This window comes from Neoarius graeffei, chromosome 19 (genome assembly GCF_027579695.1).
Source record: "Neoarius graeffei isolate fNeoGra1 chromosome 19, fNeoGra1.pri, whole genome shotgun sequence".
Lineage (NCBI taxonomy): Eukaryota > Metazoa > Chordata > Actinopteri > Siluriformes > Ariidae > Neoarius > Neoarius graeffei.
The window spans coordinates 34,929,681-34,953,416 of record NC_083587.1 but is presented as its reverse complement, the minus strand read 5'-3'; the positions used below and the strand labels follow the sequence as shown (position 1 = coordinate 34,953,416).

Below are 23,736 nucleotides of genomic sequence, written 5' to 3'. Positions count from 1 at the left end.
TGCCAGTATCTGTTGGCGTTGTCGGTGACAACAAGCCACAGCACCAAGACCAGCAACACTAACGACACCATGTCCTCCATGTTTATTGTTTACTATTCGGGTCGTGAGACTACTGCTTAAAAGCTCACTGAATCAGTGACATACAGAGCATCGTGGACGAGTTCGCGGAGCGCAAGGCTCGTCGTATGCCCTTCAAATAATGCGCGCAGTAGGCTATTGATGTTTAATTATGAGCCATGTACAGTATGTCGCCTAATGTTTTTTTGTTTCTGAGTTACATGTTCGTTTGAAGGACTTAATGTACAAAATAACATAGTTGCACCCCGTAGTGTTGAAATTGGTAAACACAGTGCATTCAGTGAGGTTTGCACCGCCCTCCTTTTATTTCTGACTCTTCCTGTCACCATTGCAACCTCTGAGCGCTCATTCGTATGCCCTTCAAATAATGTGCGCAGTATAGGCTATTGATGTTTTATTATGAGCCATGTACAGTATCCTAATGTTTTTTGTTTCTGAGTTACATGTTCGTTTGAAGGACTTGATGTACTAAATAACATAGTTGCACCCGGTAGTGTTGAAATTGGTAAACACCGCAGTTGCGGACATTTTGTAGCCTAAAATGATGTTATGATAAGCTTTAATAAAGGGCCCGGTCATTTGCCCCGCCCCCGGCCCGGCTCTGACTTGTTCCGCCACTGTCACTGATGTCACTGTTTGCGCTGCTTAACGACATCACGTGACGTCCACCCACTTTCGCTAACTCCACCCAATGTGTCCACCCACTTCCAGCCAGCACGGTTCAGCGCGGTTGTAGTCGAAATGCAACTTCAACAGCCCTGCTCAGCTCGACTCAGCTCGACTCGGCACGGCACGGCTCAGCCGCGTTTGTAGTGGAAAAGCGGCATTAGAGAACGACGTTTACCTGCTTCCACCAGGATTGTTCACTGACATACGGAAGTACACGAAGCCCTCGTCTTTACCTGACTTCAGCCCACATGATCTGTATACCTATGTCGTTAAAAACCCATCGCCATACACAGGTATTGATCTGAAAGCGTATACGAGTTTGGATGCCTACAAATATTTTGTGTCAGGCTGGGTAACATGCCTACATCACTGGGTCGTCCCTGGAGCCGGTGGTCGCCATCTTATTACAGCTAAGGTTTGTTCACATTTTCATTTACTTTTGGTCCTCAGGATAAACAAAATGTTATTAAATGTCATTGAAATAACTTCTTAGTCTGTTGAGACATGGCCCGTTATAAATTTGCTGTTACCAGGCAATGACCAAGAACTGTATTATTAGGGTCGGTGTCTGTGTTGTAGCAGTGTACTAGCAGCTAGCTGTTAGCACTAGCTAATGTCAACAACATAGTAGCTAGTATGTTACTGTAGCAATGTTTACGTTCAGTCATTTGGATGACTGTTAAAACCTTTCAGTCTCAAGTTTTTCCTTTACTGTATTTACTAGTTTACTGTAATTATGATCCGGCAGCTATTTACACCGGATCCAGTGTAAATAGCTGCCGGAGGGCGCTCCGGCTTGCTCCCCCTCAAATTAAGCAGCGCGCTCCGGCTTGCTCCCGGAGTGCTCCGGCCGAGGTTCCGGAGCGCGCTCCGGCTTGCTCCCCCTCGAATTAAGCAGCACGCTACGGGAGCAAGCCGGAGCGTGCTGCTTAATTCGAGGGGGAGCAAGCCGGCGCGTGCTCCGGAACCTCGGCCGGAGCACTCCAGGAGCAAGCTGCAGCGCGCTGCTTAATTTGAGGGGGAGCAAGCCGGAGCGCGCTCCGGAACCTCGGTCGGAGCACTCTGGGAGCAAGCCGGAGCGCGCTGCATAATTTGAGGGGGAGCAAGCCGGAGCGCACTCCGGAACCTCGGCCGGAGCACTCCGGGAGCAAGCTGGAGCGTGCTGCTTAATTTGAGGGGGAGCTAGCCAGAGTGCGCTCCGGAACCTCGGCCGGAGCACTCCGGGATCAAGCCGGAGCGCGCTGCTTAATTTGAGGGGGAGCAAGCCGGAGCGCGCTCCAGAACCTCGGCCGGAGCACTCCGGGATCAAGCCGGAGCGCGCTGCTTAATTTGAGGGGGAGCAAGCCGGAGCGCGCTCCAGAACCTCGGCCGGAGCACTCCGGGAGCAAGCCGGAGCGTGCTGCTTAATTTGAGGGGGAACAAGCCGGAACGCGCTCCGGAACCTCGGCCGGAGCACTCCGGGAGCAAGCCGGAGCGTGCTGCTTAATTTGAGGGGGAGCAAGCCGGAGTGCGCTCCGGCAGCTATTTACACTGGATCCTGTGTAAATAGCTGCCGGATCATAATTACAGTAAACTAGTAAATACAGTAAAGGAAAAACTTGAGACTGAAACATTTTAACAGTCATCCAAATGACTGAATGTAAACATTGCTACAGTAACATACTAGCTACTATGTTGTTGACATTAGCTAGCTTGACCTTCAAAATGGCGGACACCGGGGCGTCACGTGACCCTGTGACGTCAGGTGAAATACCTCAATAAGTGCCTGCATACTCACAGGATACTTCACCAGCATGGATGTAGCGGAGGATCACAAACAGACGGCTCTCAATGCACAGGGGTGACTGCCAGGAGAACATCAACAGATGCTCGCTGATCTGAACACCAGGATGACACAGCTAACAACTGTTATGTCGCAAGCCCTCCTAGTACGCACTGAATCTCCTCTTTGCTCGGCATTGCAACTCCCCACACCAGAAAAGTTCGCTGGCGACCCCGCCGCATGTAAGGGCTTCTTGTTACAATGCTCATTGTATTTCGCCACCATGCCGGATATTCCGTAAGACCACAGAATCACTAAATTTCTGTCTCTCCTCATCGGCAAAGCACTCCGCTGGGCTACAGCCGTCTGGAACAAAGATGGAAAGCCAACGGGGTCATATGAACAGTTCATCTCCCTATTCATGAAGGTATTCGATCATGAGCCCGAGGGAATCGAAGTTGAGGAAAGCCTTTTCACCAGCTTGCAGGGCACCAGAAGTGTTGCTGTGTATTCCCTGGATTTCAGGACTCTTGCAGCCTCCAGTGGATGGAACGACCCAGCACTCAAAGTGGTCTTTCACCAGGGACCTGAAATACTCAGCAAGCTGGCATGCAGGGAAGAGAACCTCTCACTGGACACCCTGATCGAACTGGCCATATGTCTACACCAGCTGTTGAAGCACTGACCTTCACTCCTCATGGAGAAGCAGCCAACGTTGCCTCCTGAGTACCACGCACATGGTTGTCCTGTGTTGAGCATGCCAGAAGGTGCAAGGAGGGTTTGTGCTTCTACTGTGGGAGTGCTGGTCATGACATCCAACACTGTCCAGTTCGACCTGCCTGAGGAACCTCAACTGAAAGACCTGTTCCAGCCCAAAGTCTGGTGAGAGAACTTTAACTCTAAATCCTTCAAAATCCCAGTGTTACTGAAGATGGCATCCTCCACTCTTGTCCTATCTGCCTTCATGGATTCAGGAGCAGAGGGGAACTTCATCAGCGAAGCCCTCATGCAAAAGCTCAACCTGCCAGTCACCTCTCTGCAAAGTCTGCTTAGCATCCGGACTATCAACGGCGGACCCATAGGCAATGGCCTAGTCACATCAAGGATGCTGCTGAAGATACAAGTGGGGGCCCTACATCACGAACTAATCTTTGTACATCGCGACCACTGACCATCGTGATATCATCCTTGGCTACCCCTGGTTACAACTGCATGATCCCCTCATCTCATGGCAGAACAAGGAGATACTCCAGTGGTCACTTGCATGCTTTCAGAGCTGCCTCTCTCATCCCCAACTCATCGTTTCCTCCACCTCAGTTGAGAGCCCGCTCCCTGACTCCATGGACAACATTCCAGAATGCTACCAGGATCTTTCTGAGGTCTTCAACAAGGGGAAGGCCTCTGGACTACCACCGCATAGGCCCTGTGACTGCACCATTGAGCTGTTGCCAGGCATGGCACCACCATGAGGTCACATCTATCCCCTTTCCCAGAAAGAACATGCTGCCATGGAAGAATACATCCAGGAGGCTCTCAAACAGGTTACATCTGGCTGTTAAAATCTCCTGCCTTGGCTGGCTTCTTCTTCGTGGAGAAATGAGGTGGACTTCGGCCCTGCATAGACTATAGAGGGCTGAATGAAGTCACCATTAAATATCCGTATCCTCTCCCTCTGGTTCCGGCAGCTCTGGAGCAACTCAGATCGACCAAGATGTTTTCCAAGCTGGATCTTCAAAGTGCCTACAACCTGATCCTGATTAAGCAAGGTTATGAGTGGAGGACCGCCTTCAGCACAACCACTAGACACTTCAAATATTGGGTCATGCAATATGGCCTATCTTTGGCTCCCAGCGTGTTCCAAAATTTCATCAATGACATGCTGCGGGACATGCTGGGGAAAACACATCATTGAAGTCCACATAGATGACATCTTGATCTATTCCTCAGATTTCCCCAGTCATCAGGGCTGTGTCAGAACTGTTCTCAAATGGTTGCTGGAGAACCACCTCTACGTCAAAGCCGAAAAATGCAAATTCCACCAAGACAAGATCTCTTTCCTGGGCTACATCATTAGCTTGGAGGGGATCAGCATGGACTTGACTAATGTCTCGGCCATTACCTCGTGGCCCCAACCTAAGTCAGTCATGGACCTCCAGAGATTTCTAGGTTTTGCCAACTTCTACCGCCGTTTCATCAGGAACTTCAGCACCTTGACCACTCCATTGACCACTCGTGAAAAAGGGTCCCAAGTGCCTCCAATGGAATCCTCAGGCAGAAGAAGCCTTCAGTAAGCTGAAAACTGCCTTCACATTGGCTCCAATTCTCCAGCATCCAGACCCCATGAAACCATTCATCGTGGAGGTAGATGCCTCCAACACAGGAGTAGGAGCCATCTTGTCCCAGGGTTTTGGGGAAAAGCCAAAACTACACCCAGTGGCTTTCTTCTCCAAGAAGTTAACCCCTGCCAAGAAGAATTATGACATGGGCAATTGCGAGCTGCTGGCCATCAAACTAGCCTTGGAGGAATGGTGACACTGGTTGGAGGGAGCAACTCCTCCATTCATCATCCTAACTGACCATAAGAACCTAGAGTATCTTAAGAAGGCCAAGAGGTTGAATCCACGTCAGGCCAAGTGGGTGCTGTTCTTCACCCATTTTAATTTCGCTATCTCTTTCCAACCTGGGTCTAAGAACACCAAGGTGAATGCTCTGTCCCAGGCTGTAGAACCATTTCCCAAAGACACAGAACCTCAACCCATCATCCTGACACAGCACTTCGTTCAATCCATCATGTGGGATCTGGACAGTGAAATCCGTAAGTCTCATCCACAATCTGTATCTAATCACATCCCATCTGGTCTTCTGTTTGTGCCAGCACATCTATGTAGCAAACTAATCACCTGGGTGCACTCCTCTCCTGTCGCTGGTCACCCCAACAGTCAATGTACCTACCAGATGCTGAAGAACAGGTATTGGTGGGACAACATGCTGACCAAAAATCAACTGGTTTATCGCTTCCTGTTCTGACTGTGCCCAAGCCAAGGTTTCTTGAGCTCTTCCAGCCAGCAAACTCATGCCTCGACCTGTCCTGCAGCGACCCTGGTCACACTTGGCAATCAACTTCATCACAGACCTTCCTTCATCACAAAACAATACCACAATCATGGTCACCATCAACTGGTTCTCGAAAGCTTTGAGGCTCATCCCTCTTCCGGGTATCCCTATGGCTGAGCTTCTTTTCCAACAAGTATTCCGATGCTACGGCATCCCTGAAGACATCGTCAGCGACTGAGGCCCACAATTCATCTCCAAGTTCTGGTCCTGCTTCATGAAGAGGTTAGGGGTGTCCGTGAGGCTCACATCCAGCTACCACCCCCAGTCCAATGGGCAGGTAGAACGGGCCAACCAGGAAATCGGCTGCTTCCTGCAAATCTACTGCATGTGCAACCAGGGGGACTGGGTATGTTCCCTGCCATGGGCTGAGTATGCGCAGAACTCCCTAAAGCATTCTGTGACTCAGCTAGCACCTTTCCAGTGCATACTCGGCTACTAACCACCCTTGTTCCCCTGGGACGATGCACCTAATCAGGTACAGGCAGTAGACAAGTGGTTCCAGCGCAGCCAAACCATTTAGGAAGAGGTCCATCAGCAGCTAGAGGTCGTCTGTGCCAAGTACAAGATGTATGCCGATCGACACAGAGGAGAGACTCCACCCATCTTCCCAGTGATCGAGTATGGGTGGCAACTAAGAACCTATGAGAGACACACGACTGTAAGAAACTACAACCATGCTACATCGGCCCCTTCAAGGTGTTACAGCGCATCAACAATGTCTCATATCGTCTAGAACTTCCACTGCACAGCAGAGTCTCTCCCACTTTCCACATCTCCAATCTCAAACCTGTCATCCCAAGTCTGCTCTCCAACACACCCACTCAAGATCACCCTTCTCTGAATCTCAACAGGGAACCCATCTACCAGGTCAACAAAATCCTCGACTCCAAGCAAAGAGGGGCTAGATCAAGTACTTGGTAGATTGGGAAGGGTATGGACTGGAAGAACAAAGTTGGGTCAAGTCCAAGGACATCCTCGACCCTCTGCTCAAGCAAGACTTTCACGCCCAGCAAGCTAGTACCCAGAGGTCAAGGACACCCCCAAAAGAGTATAGCTCCCAGAGGTAGCTCCTCGGGGGGGGGGGGGGGGGGCTCTGTCAGTAAACCCACTGGAGGTGAGCAGACTACAAACATGGACAGCTCAGACTACAACTCCCAGTACACACAGTGTCCTCTGTCTCCCATCTTCTGACTCTCAGCTGACATTCATTTCCTCATCACCTATCTCAGTATTTAAACCCCAGTCACACAAGCACACATTGCAAAGTATCGTTCTGGTTTTTCTATATATACCGAATCTTGTTATTCTCTGAGTGCATTTCTGCCTGTTTGACGTTTTGCTAGTGTTTTCATGTTTCCTCAATTTTCTGTTTTGCCCATGTTACTCTGTTCACTGATCCCCCGACCCTAGCTTGTCCTTGACTATGACTACTGTCTCGTTTTGGCTTGGTTTGCTATTCTAAAGCTGTCTTCTGCCGCACATACATCTGTACAGTAAGTGCCTGCGTACTCAGTGTTCTGTCTTGGTGGATGAGTGAAATCAAATTCAAGTTTATCAGTCATTTTCATTAGGGTGGCTGGAGAGTCTAGGGTTTATCTCGGCATACCTTCTGAAAATTGCGTGTCTCCCCCTGGTTAGTTTTGGTCGTTTTCTTAATGAAATGGTGAGCATAACTATTAAAAATGCCATCTGATTTTTGATAAATGAGTCTAACAGGAAAAATGGACAATAGGGTTATTTTCTTATTCTTTTCTGAGTATCAAATACAACAAATTATAAAAACATTTAGTTTATTGATCAAATATCTATCAGATATCAGCTGCTTTTAGAGTATGCCAACAGTAGACATGAAAAGGATAGAAGTGAAATAAAATGTGGATTTTCCTCAAGACAAATATCTCATGTGTTATGCCCTAACAAAACTGATAAATGCAAATTGTAAACAAAACAGCCATCATGTTTTCTTCATCATCAAGTTATAAACTTCATTAAAGATCAATTTTATATATATTTTTTTAAGGTCAGGTATTAGACATAAGTACATTGAAGAGACATTGCATTCTATTAAAATCAGAAATACTTTAATAATCCTGAGGGGGAAATTGAGGACAATTACCTACATTGCACATTCTGAGAACTACATGTTTGTAGTACAAAAAGAACAGACATAAAGACATTATTTTTAACAGATGCGTAAAAGATTACAAAAAAGTCTGTTTTTAACCATTTAAGCGTTGGCCAGTATTAGCTGAACAGCCTATTATGACTATTCATATTCAAATAAGGGCCAGCACTCACATTAAAAAAAATAATAATAATAATAACCTTTTGTATTTCAGTTTAGGGGCGGCACGGTGGCGTAGTGGTTAGCGGTGTCGCCTCACAGCAAGAAGGTCCGGGTTCGAGCCCCGTGGCCGGCGAGGGCCTTTCTGTGTGGAGTTTGCATGTTCTCCCCGTGTCCGTGTGGGTGTGCTCCGGTTTCCCCCACAGTCCAAAGACATGCAGGTTAGGTTAACTGGTGACTCTAAATTGACTGACTGTAGGTGTGAATGTGAGTGTAAATGGTTGTCTGTGTCAGTCGTGTGATGATCTGGCGACTTGTCCAGGGTGTACCCTGCCTTTCGCCCATGGTCAGCTGGGATAGGCTCCAGCTTGCCTGCGACACTGTAGAACAGGATAAAGCAGCTAGAGATGAGATGAGATTTCAGTTTATCTCACTGTATGTGAGCAGTTACAGCTGAAATATCTAGTTTAATTTTCCTTTCTCCTGCTTCCCTTTTTTCTTCCCCTTTTTCCTCCCCTGCCTGCCTTTTTGCACTTTGGGTTCAAGTCTGTTCATGTCACATGAGTTACTTCCCTTCATCACAACATTTTTAATAACCCATTCTGCCTTTGGATCAAAACAGATGTTTCGGCCTCTACATGTCCTGATACTGGAGCACAAGAATTCAATGACAAAAACAAACAAATGATCAATCTCTATGATTCATTTAATGTGCAAAATTTAATAAGTGGTAAAAGTCTAAAATGTGTAGGCCTTGTGAATAAAACACACTGATTAAAAAAATGTATCAAATCCAGACTGACAGTTACTTCCCAAGATTAGTTTATTTTCACTATTATTCAGTGTGTTTGACTACTCACACGATTGCATCAAAGGGGCAAAGTCCTGCATTCTAGACTTTACAATCCACAACATTTGTCACAGGTAGTCCTTTAACTGAATGATTTTTCTTCAAGCAGCAAAAGCTGGGCCAAGGCGTTGCTACAGGAAACACATATTTTAAATGTTACTTCAGCAATAGAATCTTTTCTTTTTGCAATACAGCAATAGTGTAGTGATTCAAGTTCAAGTACTGATTCTCAGTAAAATATTAAGAAAGTATCTGCTGAGGTGAAATGCATACAGCAGTTCTGACTTACCTTCACTGCCACAGAGGCAGGACATCGTGCAGATGAAAAGGGCATAGAACAAGTTCATTGTGAACCTAAGTGCTGACGGGAGAGATTATCGCACTACTCCTTTCACACCTTATAACACAGTCATTTCCATTTCCCCCAGCACACTCAGCCCCAACCCACATGGAGAAAGCACAGGGGCAGAAACAGTACAAGAAAGAAGCTCTCCACACAGCACTGCTGATGTGTCACAATTCACTTGAAAGGAAAATATGACTTCAGTGTAATTTACCATTATTGACCACAATAGTCTTTAGTGAGGGGCATATTTACTGACCAGACATAAACATAGTACTGCACATTGTAGAATATGAGCACTGGAAAGTTCCAGAAACTTCCCTGCAAGTACATTTTTCCAGCAGGTTTATTTTAATATATAGATGTAACACTTCAAAGGTCAGTTGAGAAAATGAAAGACAGACAGGTGGGGTACTTGGCTGCTGTTTTATTTTAATTTTCACTTTTCAGTGCAGCTTCTCTTATTTTCATGTCTTGCTCTGAGACACACTTCACCATAAACCCACTGAATTTAAACATGCACAGGCACACACTGTCACGTCTGCCCATGCTCGCACTCAAGACACAACTTCCCAGAGGTCGCAGCATCCTTCAAACATGGCTGCTGTGGACTACAACAACCACACTGTACTTCACTGCTTTCAATCTCCTAAGTATTGACTATCACTCACATCTGTTCCGAATCACAGCCTTATCACTACTGTGTATGTAAGGACTCTTTGAGCACATAATCAGTGCAAAGTAAATGCTCAGTTTTCCCTTTCCTGATTTTACCAAGCTTTTTGTTTGTGCTGATTATCTGGTTATTGGTATAGTTTGAACTTTGGTTTTTTATCTCTGCCTGTGATTTCCTGACTGTGCCTTGCCTGACCATTGCCTGTTTACTGACTCTGCCTTCGTATTACAATTTGGATTTGTCTGCCAGCTTTGCCTTAATAAATTCTCTGCCACTTTTACATCCGTCGGTCGCTTGCATTCCTGACACACACAGGCAGCTCTGTTTTTCATCCTGACTCTCTCCTCTTTGTCTTTTTCAGCCCTCGGGTGTCACTGGAAGAGAGGAGAAAAACACACTCATCAGCATTACAGAAATTCAGATGTGATGACTTTCGCCAGTCACCTCCCTTGGCCTTGCTCTCCACCTTCTTGCTGTGAGGTGACAGTGCTAATCACTGTACCGCCATGCTGCCCATCTCTTTACATGAAAAGTTTGATTGTTTGTTTTTTTTTTTCACACAAAAGACATTGAAGGGGACATCATTTTAGTTGGAGAACAAAGCTTACCACATTTTTTATCAATAAAATTATGAACATTTATAGTGTGCAGTATGTATAATGTAAAAAGGGGGACACTGACAAAGTATGAGGATACGTGTGCAGAAGCATATTTTGTTAAATACATGATCAAAAATCAAGGTTGGCAAGGCAGGCAGAGATTAGCAGGTTATTCACAACACAAAACAAGTCCAAAATCCAGCTCCCCCCATGACCCTGATGGCTAAGCAGTATAGATAAGGGATGGATTGATGGAAAGTTGAATGGAAAAAAGAGATGACACTATTAATTATTAATTTCATATTGTGGCAGTGGGGGCATGGTTGAGCATGGTCAAATAATGCAGTTGTTAATACCAAAAAGCCACAGGGAACTTGTATTCCACAAGATGCATTTATAACCCAATGCCTGGAGACCCAGGGCAAGACAAAACACTGACCTGGCTCATGGCCCCATTGTGCCCTCTTTCCCCTTCAAAAGAATTGGGATGGACTTTGTCAGGCCATTAGATCCAACTGCACCAGGGTATCACTTTATTTTAGTCCCGGTGGACCATGCACTGTGAAACCCAGAAGCGGTGCTGCTGCATAACATTTCTACACACAATGTCACAGAGGCACTGTTTAAAATTATCAGGATTCCTAAATAAATCCTGACTGATCAGGGCACTACGTTTACCGTATGTCACGCACACTTCGCGAACTCTATGGGTCACTAAGGGTGAAATCAATCTACAGCGGTGTTTATCAGCCACAGACAGATGGCTTGGTCGAACGATTTAACCAAACCCTTAAAGTGCATATCATGGGTAAATTCAGGAGCAAGATCAATGTAATTCTCCTATTTTATATTAAACTTTGGTCAAATATCTGTCACATTTTGCATTTTGTGCAATTTTTTTTACCTGGCGCAATACCAGAAAAATTCAGTTGAAATCAAGCAATTTGAGGCGAAGTCGTCCACCTCTGAAAAAAACTTGCCATTTAGATTTCCCGGCAAACATTGATTTTTGTGACGTTGCATGCGGGACACCTCCTTCTGAATTCTACATCAGCGCTGGTTTGTTTATGAGAAAACAACCTGGTGGTTTTCTGCAAATTTCTTCAACGTTATCACGTAATTATTAAAATGGTTAACAGATGTACCGTATTGTAGGAGGGTGTAGCAACACCAATCTTGATGGGATTAGTACTCATCGTTTTCCAAAAGACCGGACAATGAGAGAGAAATGGGAGCGTTTGGTCTACACAGGCTGTGCACTGAAACCGTAAAAGCTCTCGCAGCCTGCTGGCACTTCCGCAGGTAACGTCACGAATCTGGCTCCAGACTCCCTTGGGATTTTTCCAGACGGGCTTTGTTATTTTATTTTTTCTGCTGTAGACAGATGGCCTTGTGCAAAATTACCCTTCTGGATGAGTGTGTAAAGGGACATACTTTCATATAAAAAAACAAAAACAAAATTGGTCCAGGATATGCACTTTAAGAACACTCATAACTGGGATAAATGGCTCGAGCCCCTGTTATTCGCAGTATGAGAAGTCCCACAAGCTTCCAGGGGGTTTTCACCATTTGAACTGCTATATGGATGCATCTTGTGGTGTCTTAGATGTCATCTGGGAAAATTGGGAGGAGGGGCCTTCTAATAGTAAAAGTGAAATTCAGTATGTTCTTGACCTGCTCGCAAACTCCACCCACTCAGTCACCTAACCAAGGAGAATTTGTGGCAGGCACAAGAGCATCAGTCCTGGCTGGACAACAGGGGTGTGTGCCAAAGAGAATTCACACCAGGAGATAAAGGTCTCATGTTATTATCCACATCGAGCTCAAAATTACTTGCCAAGTGGCAAGGGCCCTTTGAGGTCACATGGAAAGTTGGGGACATCGACTACAATGTGAAGTGAACAGATAGAGGCAGGGTGCAGCAGAAATATCACCTCAATCTACTCAAATGATGGAACGAGGGGATCCTCGTGACATTGGCAATGGTAGTTCTGGAGAGAGCGGAGCTGGGACCAGAGGTAAAAATGAAATCTGCTGCATGATCCACCTGGGTCCCCTGTGGAGACCACTTCTTGCCAGCCCAAGTCATGAAGGTTGCCAGATTGCAAATGGAGTTTCTGATGTGTTCTTGCCTCTTCCCGGTCACAATCACCTCATACAACACCACATCGAGACACCCCATGGGTGGTGGTGCGTAGCTGCCCATTCTGCTTGCCTGAATGCAAGAAAACTGTAGTTCAGGATAAACTCAAGGCATGCTAGGCATGGAAATATTTGAGGCAACTGGAGAAGCTTAATAGTTTTGGCTCACAAGACTGATGGGTCAGTCCGGTTCTGTGTGGGCTATTGAAAGGTCAATGCAGTGTCTGAATATGAGACGTATCCGATGCCTCGCACAGATGAACTGCTTGATTGGTTCGATGAAATTCATTTTTATTCAACACTGGATTTGACAAAGGGACATTGGCAGATCCCCATTGACTCCCCTATCCTGAGAGAAAATGGCCATTTCCATCCTGTTTGATTTACACCAGTTCATCACCCTTCTGTTCAGATTATTTGGGGCTCCCAAGACATTCCAACGAATCATGGACAAAATCTTCCAAAATATGCTGCCTATGCCACAGTCTACATAGATGACATTGTCATAGCAATGATTGGCTGTGGCAAACAGAACACCTAAGGGCCATTCTAGAGTCACTGAGGCATGCAGGGCTCATGGTTAACCCAGGGAAGTGTAATTATACAATTAAGGAAATTGATGTCTAACTGTTGTCTTACATTATGTTCATGTATGTAGGTAGCCTACTAAGCTAATCTGTCAATCATGTCAACCATCAAATTCCATGTAATTTCCACATTAATGACCTTGTAATCTTGGTTAATTTTAATTTTAACAGTGTGACAATGGTGAATTTGCATTGCTTGTATGAGAGAACATATAATTTAACATTTTAATTGCATTTATATTATGTTTTATCCCTGAGATATTGAAAAATCTCCAATCGGCGACCATTTTGGACGCCATCTTGAATTTCTCAGAGAGCACAAGGTGGATTCCCGAGGACTTTTAGTATGTTATTCCTAAGGGTATTCTGAACATATTCTGAAAAATTCAGCTTGTTACTAATTTGTTCCGGGTTGGACTCAATTTTGAGCTCATGCTCTTGGGCTAAAAAGGGTTTGTTTGTTTTACTTCGTTCTGGTCTTCACTGTGGGTATGCTGGGGAACTCTCCACTGTACTACACAGTCTCGAACCGACACACTATGCACATGAAGGCAATAAGCCCCCCCCCACACACACACCCACACACAGAGAGAGCAAGCACTCTCACACACATGAACGCATGCATGCAATCATCTGAACCATCTGTCGGCTATGAGCAGCACAACAAACAGACACAACAGTGCAGTTCTCATCTCTTCACCTCTACTGAATTGATCAGTGAAAACTGATAAGCACCACCAAGTATTACATTATATTACATAGACACAAGTGTTTTACTGGGAAATACACCAACCGTATTTTTCATACTAACTACATCTGGGACATCGAAAACTACAACCGTGGCACATTTTTCAGTATACTCACTTGAGGATATCGATAAATTGTTTTGATACAGTGGTGCTTGAAAGTTTGTGAACCCTTTAGAATGTTCTATATTTCTGCATAAATATGACCTAAAACATCTTCAGATTTTCACACAAGTACTAAAAGTAGATAAAGAGAACCCAGTTAAATGAGTGAGACAAAAATATTATACTTGGTCATTTATTTATTCAGGAAAATGATCCAATATTACATATATGTGAGTGGCAAAAGTATATGAACCTCTAGGATTAGCAATTAATTTGAAGGTGAAGTTAGAGTCAGGTGTTTTCAATCAATGGGATGACAATCAGGTGTGAGTGGGCACCCTGTTTTATTTAAAGAACAGGGATCTATCAAAGTCTGATCTTCACAGCACATGATTGTGGAAGTGTATCATCACACAAACAAAGGACATTTCTGAGGACCTCAGAAAAGGCGTTGTTGATGCTCATCAGGCTGGAAAAGGTTACAAAACCATCTCTAAAGAGTTTGGACTCCACCAATCCACAGTCAGACAGATTGTGTACAAATGGAGGAAATTCAAAACCATTGTTACCCTCCCCAGGAGTGGTTGACCAACAAAGATCACTCCGAGAGCAAGGCATGTAATAGTTGGCGAAGTCACAAAGGACCCCAGGGTAACTTCTAAGCAACTGAAGGCCTCTCTCACATTGGCGAATGTTAATATTCATGAGTCCACCATCGGGAGAACACTGAACAACAATGGCGTGCATGGCAGAGTTCCAAGGAGAAAGCCACTGCTCTCCAAAAAGAACATTGCTGCTTGTCTGCAGTTTGCTAAAGATCACGTGGACAAGCCAGAAGGCGATTGGAAAAATGTTTTGTGGACTGATGAGACCAAAATAGAACTTTTTGGTTTAAATGAGAAGTGTTATGTTTGGAGAAAGGAAAACACTGCATTCCAGCATAAGAACCTTATCCCATCTGTGAAATGTGGTGGTGGTAGTATCATGGTTTGGGCCCATTTTGCTGCATCTGCATTTGCCATCATTGATGGAACAATGAATTCTGAATTATACCAGTGAATTCTAAAGGAAAATGGCAGGACATCTGCCCATGAACTGAATCTCAAGAGAAGGTGGGTCATGCAGCAAGACAACAACCCTAAGCATGCAAGTCTTTCTACCAAAGAATGATTAAAGAAGAATAAAGTTAATGTTTTGGAATGGCCAAGTCAAAGTCCTGACCTTAATCCAATCGAAATGTTGTGGAAGGACCTGAAGCTAGCAGTTCATGTGAGGAAACCCACCAACGTCCCAGAGTTGAAGCTGTTCTGTACTGAGGAATGGACTAAAATTCCTCCAAGCCAGCATGCAGGACTGATCAACAGTTACCAGAAACGTTTAACTGCAGTTATTGCTGCACAAGGGGGTCACACCAGATACTGAAAGCAAAGGCTCACACACTTTTGCCACTCACAGATATGTAATACTGGATCATTTTCCTCAATAAATAAATGACCAAGTATAATATTTTTGTCTCATTTGTTTAACTGGGTTCTCTTTATCTACTTTTAGGACTTGTGTGAAAATCTGATGATGTTTTAAGTCACATTTATGCAGAAATATAGAAAATTCGAAAGTGTTCACAAACTTTCAAGCACCACTGTAAATTTGGGGACTTTTTGTTCATGAATATGTCTATATAATAAAAAGGAAATCACACAGTGGTGTGAATATATGAAGTTTATCTTCTCATGTTGAAAAATATTTAATTCGTTCACCTTGGTCACTCATGAAATATACATTCACCACTCGAAGATGAACTTCATATCTTCACGAAACGTGTAATATCCTGCACATAACAGACCCAGAGAAGGAAAAAGTTCAAAGCTTCCTCCCTTACATGGCTGTGAACTGTGTGTGTTTCTGTGTGAGTTTGAGAGAGAGAGCAAGTATTTGCATACATCCTTGCATCATCTCATCTCATCTCATTATCTCTAGCTGCTTTATCCTTCTACAGGGTCGCAGGCAAGCTGGAGCCTATCCCAGCTGACTATGGGCGAAAGGCGGGGTACACCCTGGACAAGTCGCCAGGTCATCACAGGGCTGACACATAGACACAGACAACCATTCACACTCACATTCACACCTACAGTCAATTTAGAGTCACCAGTTAACCTAACCTGCATGTCTTTGGACTGTGGGGGAAACCGGAGCACCCGGAGGAAACCCACACGGACACGGGGAGAACATGCAAACTCCGCACAGAAAGGCCCTCGCTGGCCCCGGGGCTCGAACCCAGGACCTTCTTGCTGTGAGGTGACAGCGCTAACCACTACACCACCGTGCCGCCCACATCCTTGCATCATGTCTCTGAAATTATTTGTTACACCGTGTAGCAGTTCGTAGGAGGGAGAGGAGCACAGAAAGACAGCAGGCCAGAATACAGTTCAGTAACTTTGTTTATTTTGCTCTTTTCAGACGCAAACGTCACTCTCGCACGCATGCATGCACGCATGCACGCAGCAAGTTGTCTAGCTGGGGAGAAAGTTCACTTCCTCTGCTCTCTCTCTCTCTTTATATAGGGCGCGGTCACTGGGAAGACACACAAACACAGGTTAATTGACATCAGGTGTAGTGATTCTGCCACTTACCTTCCCTGACTCCGCCCTCCGGTCACAGACCGGCGCTTGACCACGCCCCTGCTGCCACACACCGTTTCTGATAATCAGTCTCTACCTCAAGATGAGATACCTGGCTTGTAGCCAACATGTACTACTGCAGTCACAGAGCTGAAGAATTTTTGTCTTTCTAAACACTGTGTACTACACCTGACTTTTATTATATCTTCAGAAATATGCAATACATATAGTAAAAAATGCACGAACCCCGTTTCCAGAAAAGTTGGGTTATTTTCGAAAATGCAATAAAAATAAAAATCTGTGATTTGTTAATTCATGTGAACTTTTATTGAACTGACAAAAGTAGTCAAGTCAAGTTTATTTGTATAGCTCTTTTAACAATAAACATTGTCGCAAAGCAGCTTAAACGCTGAGGCCACGGGCAATTGCTCTAAGACAACGAGGGAGGCTCAGCCCTAAGAATGACGAACATCATGTAGGATGAATTGCGCTAGGCTTATGTTATAGCCGACCTTATAGCATTGCTATTTCAGATCCAGAATCATAGAAATATATGTGCTCAACCCAACTACAGTGCGAAATCATTCCCTTATAACTTTAATGTGTGCGTGAGTTTTTCCCCCTCGTGACAGCACGATGCAGCGCAGCCTCAGTGGACTTCAATGGCATTTGGGAGCTATGCGCTTTCAATATCAAAATGCAAGCAGTGTTGCCAGATACTGCTGACTTTTTGCAGCCCAAAATATGTTCAAAACCCGCCAAAATGCACTTAAAACCGCCCAATCTGGCAACATTGAATGCAAGACGATTATTGGACAAATACTGCGAAAACACCCACCCACGGAGTCTCACGGACTCCCAGCCTCAGTGGACTTCAATGGCATTTGGGAGCTATGCACTTTTCAATATCAAAATGCAAGATGATTATTGGACAAATACTGCGAAAACGCCCGCCTACGGACTCTGAGCCTCACATGGGAGGAACATGGCAGTTTCCGCGAAGAGACTGGTGATTGGTGAAAGCGGCCGGATATTTTCTTTGATTGACAGCTCGTTTCAACAGGCAGCGGTGAATTTCAGTTCAGTCCCATGCGGATTCACAAGTGCTGTGGTGTATTGTAAGAGATCAGCTTATATTTCGATTTCATTCATTACATACCGTTTCTACCAGCTTTTTTAGTTTGTATATATTTTCATTGTAAATAAAGTGTAAATATAGTGTTGTCAAGTTTGCTATCTTAGTTCCAGAAATGTCATTTATTTGAGTGACTGAACTTGAACTTGAGGGAGCTAGTCAGCTAGCAAGAAAGCTGTGCACGGATGCCAAGCATTGCTGATTTAATTTTGGCGAAGCCATTTGCCAGTCTTCCTTTTGAGGAAAAAATTAAAATTAAAGAGCAGGGTAGACCAACGCCTCAAATTGACTTGGTGAAAAAGGTAGGGAATAATACTCGTTCCTTTCAGCTCTCCTGGTACGAGAAAGTGAATTGGCTAACAGCAAGTGACCCACATCAACAACAGTTAAATAGGCTACTTTAGTAATATGTCATGGATGAACCAAAAATATAGAATCTATTTAAAATGTTTATGCTGAGTATATTATATTGGAATATATATTTTTCTTGATATGAATTAAACACAGCTACAATTTGGAAAATATTTTTAAACAAAAACACAGCCGAGAACATTTCACACTACAGACCTGGATTAAAAGTGAAGGGTTATCAAAATTGTCAATAAAACATTTTTCAGTCAAAATAAGTAAAATATAGGGAAAGTGTCATTAAATGAAATGTGTGGCACCCAGCTCTACTGCTGAGGTTCCTGACAAAGAGCTGCTTTCAATAATGATCAATTTTTAAACAACATGCCACAATTTTAAAATATAAAATGTTAAAATATACCCCCCCAACACCACCATCATGTATATTGGACAGTAGGCTAATGGGCCAAAAGAACCTGTTATTTCACAGTTTGTGACGCTGCCAACAATCAGCCAGATCAGAGGCAAGAGTATGGGCAAAATTGATGTTTTTTCTTTTAAAATCTGGAAATATCGTAACCGACCAGCCTCCCCTGTTTGAAAGACTACCAGCCGCCACTGGCTGAGGCTGTGTCTGATTCCCGAACATTACTTGGAAGGCTGTTCCATAACTGTGGGGCTTTGTAAGAAAAGGCTCTGTCCCCTGATGTAGGACTCTGCCCCCTGATTTTCAATTTAAAAAAAATAAAAAGATTTTCAATCATTTTACTGACCAAATTAATTGGATTTTGTAAATATAAATGAAGTTAGAATTTGATGCCTGCAATACACTCAAATAAAAGTTGGGACAGAGGCATTATTACCATTGTGTTACCTCACCTTTCCTTTTAATAGCACTTTTTCATTATATGGGAAATAAGGATAATAATTGTTACAGTTTTACAATTGGAATTTTGGTCTGTTCTTGCTTGATAGAAGACTTCAGCTGCTCAGCAGTCCTTGGTCGCTGTTGTATAATTTTCCTCTTCATGATGCCACATGCATTCTCAACAGGTGACAGATCTGGACTGGCAGCAGGCCAGTCAAACATATGCACTCTGTCCACAAAGCCACACTGTTGTAGCCCATGCAGAATGAGACCTGGCATTGTCCTGCTGAAATAAGCATGGACTTCCCAGGAAGAGATATCACCTTGATGGCAACATATGACTCTCTAAAATCCCAATATACACCTACATGTCAGTGGTACCTTCACACACACATCTCCCCCATGCCTTGAGCACTGATGCCCCTCATACCATCACAGATACTGGCTTTTGCAACTTTCTCTGATGACAAACTGGATGGACGTGTACACCTTTGGCACAGAGAATTCGACACCTGGTTTTCCCAAAAATAAGCTGAAATATGGACTCATCTGACCACAGCACATGTTTCCACTGTCTTTTGGTCCATCTGAAATGAGTTCAGGCTCAGAGAAATTGGTAGCGTTTCTGCATAGAATTGATGAATGGCTTCTTCCTTGCGTAATACAATTTCAGGTTGCATTTCTGGATGCAGCAGTGGAGTGTGTTAGGTAACAACACTTTTCCGAAGTACTCCCAAGCCCATGTGGCTATATTTGTCACATTAGCATGACAGTTTCACAGGCAGTGCCACCTGAGGGCTCAAAGGTCTTGCATTGAGTAATGTTCTTTTGGAATTAACTAACAATTCTCTCACAAATTTTGACACAAAGGTGTGAGCCACGACCCATGCTTGCTTGCAAAAACTGAGATTTTGGTGCATACTCCTTTTATACCCAGTCATGATACCCTCACCTGTTACTACTTAACCTGCTTACCGTATTGTGGAATGTTCCAAAATGGTGTTCCTTGAATATCCTATAAAATTTTCAGCCTTATTTTGCCTCTCTCTCTCTCTCAACTTTTTTTTTTGGAGTGTGTCACAGGTATCAACTTCTAACTTTGTTTATATTTACAAAATACAATAAAGTTGGTAAAAAAAAACTATTGAAAAGCTTTTATTTGTACTTTTATCAGTTAAATTAATATTTACTTGGATTAACATCACAATTTTTTTTTTTTTTTTTTTGCATTTTGGAAAATATCCCAACTTTTCTGGAAATGGGGCTTGCATTTTTATAATGAAGAATATTCAATTAATATTATTTATTCACACAAAAGATAAAGTAATAAGATAAATATTATTAATTCTCAAAATTAAATTCAATTGTTCCAGTATAACAGGATGGAAAGTATGATGTGCAGCACAGTAAAAAAGTACAATGAAAAGTGTGTGCAATGTATGAAGTAGAAAGTGGTAAGTCTTGAAATAGTAAGCAAATCGTTTAAATCATGACGACATACTGATATTAAATATTTAAATAACTCATCTCATCTCATTATCTCTAGCCGCTTTATCCTGTTCTACAGGGTTGCAGGCAAGCTGGAGCCTATCCCAGCTGACTACGGGCGAAAGGCGGGTTACACCCTGGACAAGTCGCCAGGTCATCACAGGGCTGACACATAGACACAGACAACCATTCACACTCACACCTACGGTCAATTTAGAGTCACCAGTTAACCTAACCTGCATGTCTTTGGACTGTGGGGGAAACCGGAGCACCCAGAGGAAACCCACACAGACACGGGGAGAACATGCAAACTCCACACAGAAAGGCCCTCGCCGGCCACGGAGCTCGAACCCGGACCTTCTTGCTGTGAGGCGACAGTGCTAACCACTACACCACCATGCCGCCCTATTTAAATAACTAATATCATTTAAATGTGAATGACTGTACTTATATGGAGTCGCCCACAGTGACCTGTGGCTTAAAGTGATCCTGAGTGATTCCAGTGTTTTGCCTTAGTGGATGAGTGACATCAAATTCAAGTTTATCAGTCATTCTCATTAGGGTGTCTGGAGAGTCTAGGGTTTATCTCAGCACAGACCTCCTGAAAGTTTTTTTTCCCCCTTCGGTTAGTTTTGGTCCTTCTTCTCAATGAAATACAAGTGAACATAAGTAATACAAATATCATCTGATTTTTGATAAAGGAATCTAACAAGAAAATTGGACAAGATGGTTATTTTCATATTCTTTTCTGAGTATCAAATCAAATACAATAAAAAATTATAAAAGCATTATAAAAACATTTAGTTTATTGATCAAATATCCATCAGAAACATCAGCCTCTTTCAGAGTATGTCAACAGTAGACATAGAAATAGAAATAAGGATAGAAATAAAGGATAGAAATAAAATGTGGATTTTCCTCATCAAGACAAATATATCTCATGAGTGTGAGTTATATGTCCTAACAAAACTGATAAATGCAAATTGTAAAAAAAATCCGTCATGTTTCATCATCAAAACATAAATCATCATCATCATAAAAAATTACAAACTTCATTAAAGATTTAGGGTTTTTTTAAGGTCAGGTTTAGACATAAGTACATTGAAGAGACATTACATTCCATAAAAATCAAAAATACTTTAATAATCATGAGGGAAAATTGACAACAATTACATACATTGCACATTCTGAGAACTACATGTTGTTTATAGTACAAAAAAGACGTAAGACATAAAGACATTATTTTTTAACAGCTGTGTAAAAGATTACAAAAGAGTCTATTTTTAACCAATTAAGCCTTGGCCAGAATTAGCTGAACAGCCTATTATCTCTATTCATACTTAAATGAGTGCCAGCACTTACATTATTAAAAAAAAAACTTTGCATTTCAATTTATCTCACTGTATGTGAACAGTTATACAGTAGCTGAAACATCTAGTTTAATCTTCCTTTCTTCTGCTTCCCTTTTTTCTTCCCCTTTTTCCTCCCCTGCCTGCCTTTTTGCACTTTGGGTTCAAGTCTGTTCATGTCACATGAGTTGATTCCCTTCATTACAACATTTTTAATAACCCATTCTGCCTTTGGATCAAAACAGATGTTCCGGCCTTTACGTGTCCTGATACTGGAGCACAAGAATTCAACAACAAAAACACAAACAAATGATCAATCTCTATGATTCATTTAACGTGCAAAATTTAAGAAGTGGTAAAAGTCTAAAATGTGTAGGCCTTGTGAATAAAACACACTGATTAAAAAAATGTATCAAATCCAGACTGACAGTTACTTCCCAAGATTAATAGTGAAAGTAAAGTATTATTCAGTGTGTTTGACTACTCACATGATTGCATCAAAGGGGCAAAGTCCTGCACTCTGGACTTTACAATCCACAACATTTGTCACAGGTAGTCCTTTAATTGAATGATTTTTCTTCAAGCAGCAAAAGCTGGGCCAAGGCGTTGCTACAGGAAACACATATTTTAAATGTTGCTTCAGGAACAGAAGCTTTTCTGTTTGCAATACAGCAATGGTGTAGTGATTCTCAGTAAAATATTAAGAAAGTATCTGCTGAGATGAAATGAATCACATACAGCAGTTCTGACTTACCTTCACTGCCACAGAGGCAGGACATCGTGCAGATGAAAAGGGCATAGAACAAGTTCATTGTGAACCTAAGTGCTGACTGGAGAGATTAGCGCTAGCACTACTCACTTCACACCTTATAACACAGTCATTTCCATTTCCCCCAACACACTCAGCCCCCAACCCACAACTTGGTTGGAGAAAGCACAAGGGTGTATGTATTACTGCGGTCTAAACCATACAAGAAAGAAGCTCTCCACACAGCACTGCTGATTCACTTGAAAGGAAAATATGACCTCGGTGTAATTTACCATTACTGACCACAATAGTCTTTTGTGTGGGGCATATACTGACCAGACATAAACATAGTACTGCACATTGTAGAATATGAGCACTGGAAAGTTCCAGAAACTTCCCTGCAAGTACATTTTTCCAGCAGGTTTATTTTAATATATAGATGTAACACTTCAAAGGTCAGTTGGGAAAATGAAGGACAGAGACAGGTGGGGTACTTAGTTGCGGTTTTATTTTAATTTTCACTTTTCAGGGCAGCTTCTCTTATTTTCAAGTCTTGCTCTGAAACACGTCACCATAAACCCACTGAATTTAAACATGCACAAGCACACACTGTCACGTTTGCACGTGCTTGCACTCAAGACACAACTTCCCAGAGTTTACAGCATCCTTCAAACATGGCTACTGCGGACTACAACAACCACACTGCACTTCACTGCTCTCAATCTCTGAAGTATTGACTATCACTCACATCTGTTCTGAATCACAGCCTGATCACCACTGTGTATAGAAGGACTCTTTGGGCACATAACCAGTGCAAAGTAAATACTCAGTTTTCCCTTTCCTGATTTTACCAAGCTTTTTGTTTGTGCTGATTATCTGGTTATTGATATAGTTTGAACTTTGGTTTTTGATCTCTGCCTGTGATTTCCTGTCTGTGCCTTGCCTGACCATTGCCTGTTTACTGACTCTGCCTTCATATTACGATTTGGATTTGTCTGCCAGCTTTGCCTTAATAAATTCTCTGCCACTTTTACATCCGCCAGTCGCTTGCATTTCTGACACACATAGGCAGCTCTGTTTTTCATCCTGACTCTCTCCTCTTTGCCTTTTTCAGCCCTCGGTTGTCACTGGAAGCAGTGGTCGAAATACTTTTTTCCAGTGTTCTGCAATATTGCAGAATGTCAAAATTTTGTTCTGCAATTTGGAAATATTTTCTGCAAATACACA

At 43.1% G+C, this 23,736-nt stretch overlaps 1 protein-coding gene across 1 annotated transcript; it reads right to left on the bottom strand.

Moving 5' to 3' along the window:
- Nucleotides 1-21,249: 21,249 nt before the first annotated feature.
- Nucleotides 21,250-22,643, bottom strand: LOC132867918 (C-C motif chemokine 18-like). The gene is made up of 3 exons (XM_060900885.1): nt 22,516-22,643; nt 22,250-22,370; nt 21,250-22,033 (listed from the first exon to the last, which is right to left on the bottom strand). The coding sequence occupies exons 1-3, from the start codon at nt 22,571-22,573 to the stop codon at nt 21,847-21,849; spliced, it is 366 nt and encodes a 121-aa protein (XP_060756868.1). The 5' UTR covers nt 22,574-22,643; the 3' UTR covers nt 21,250-21,846.
- Nucleotides 22,644-23,736: the final 1,093 nt, after the last annotated feature.

Bases quoted from the DNA above. Each gene is read 5' to 3' on its own strand.
- LOC132867918 (XM_060900885.1), bottom strand. From the start codon at position 22,573: ATGAACTTGTTCTATGCCCTTTTCATCTGCACGATGTCCTGCCTCTGT. The intron at 22,371-22,515 runs GTAAGTCAGAAC...TGTTTCCTGTAG, and splicing joins CTGCCTCTGTGGCAGTGAAG to CAACGCCTTGGCCCAGCTTT. The intron at 22,034-22,249 runs GTGAGTAGTCAA...CTTGTGCTCCAG, and splicing joins TGCCCCTTTGATGCAATCAT to TATCAGGACACGTAAAGGCC.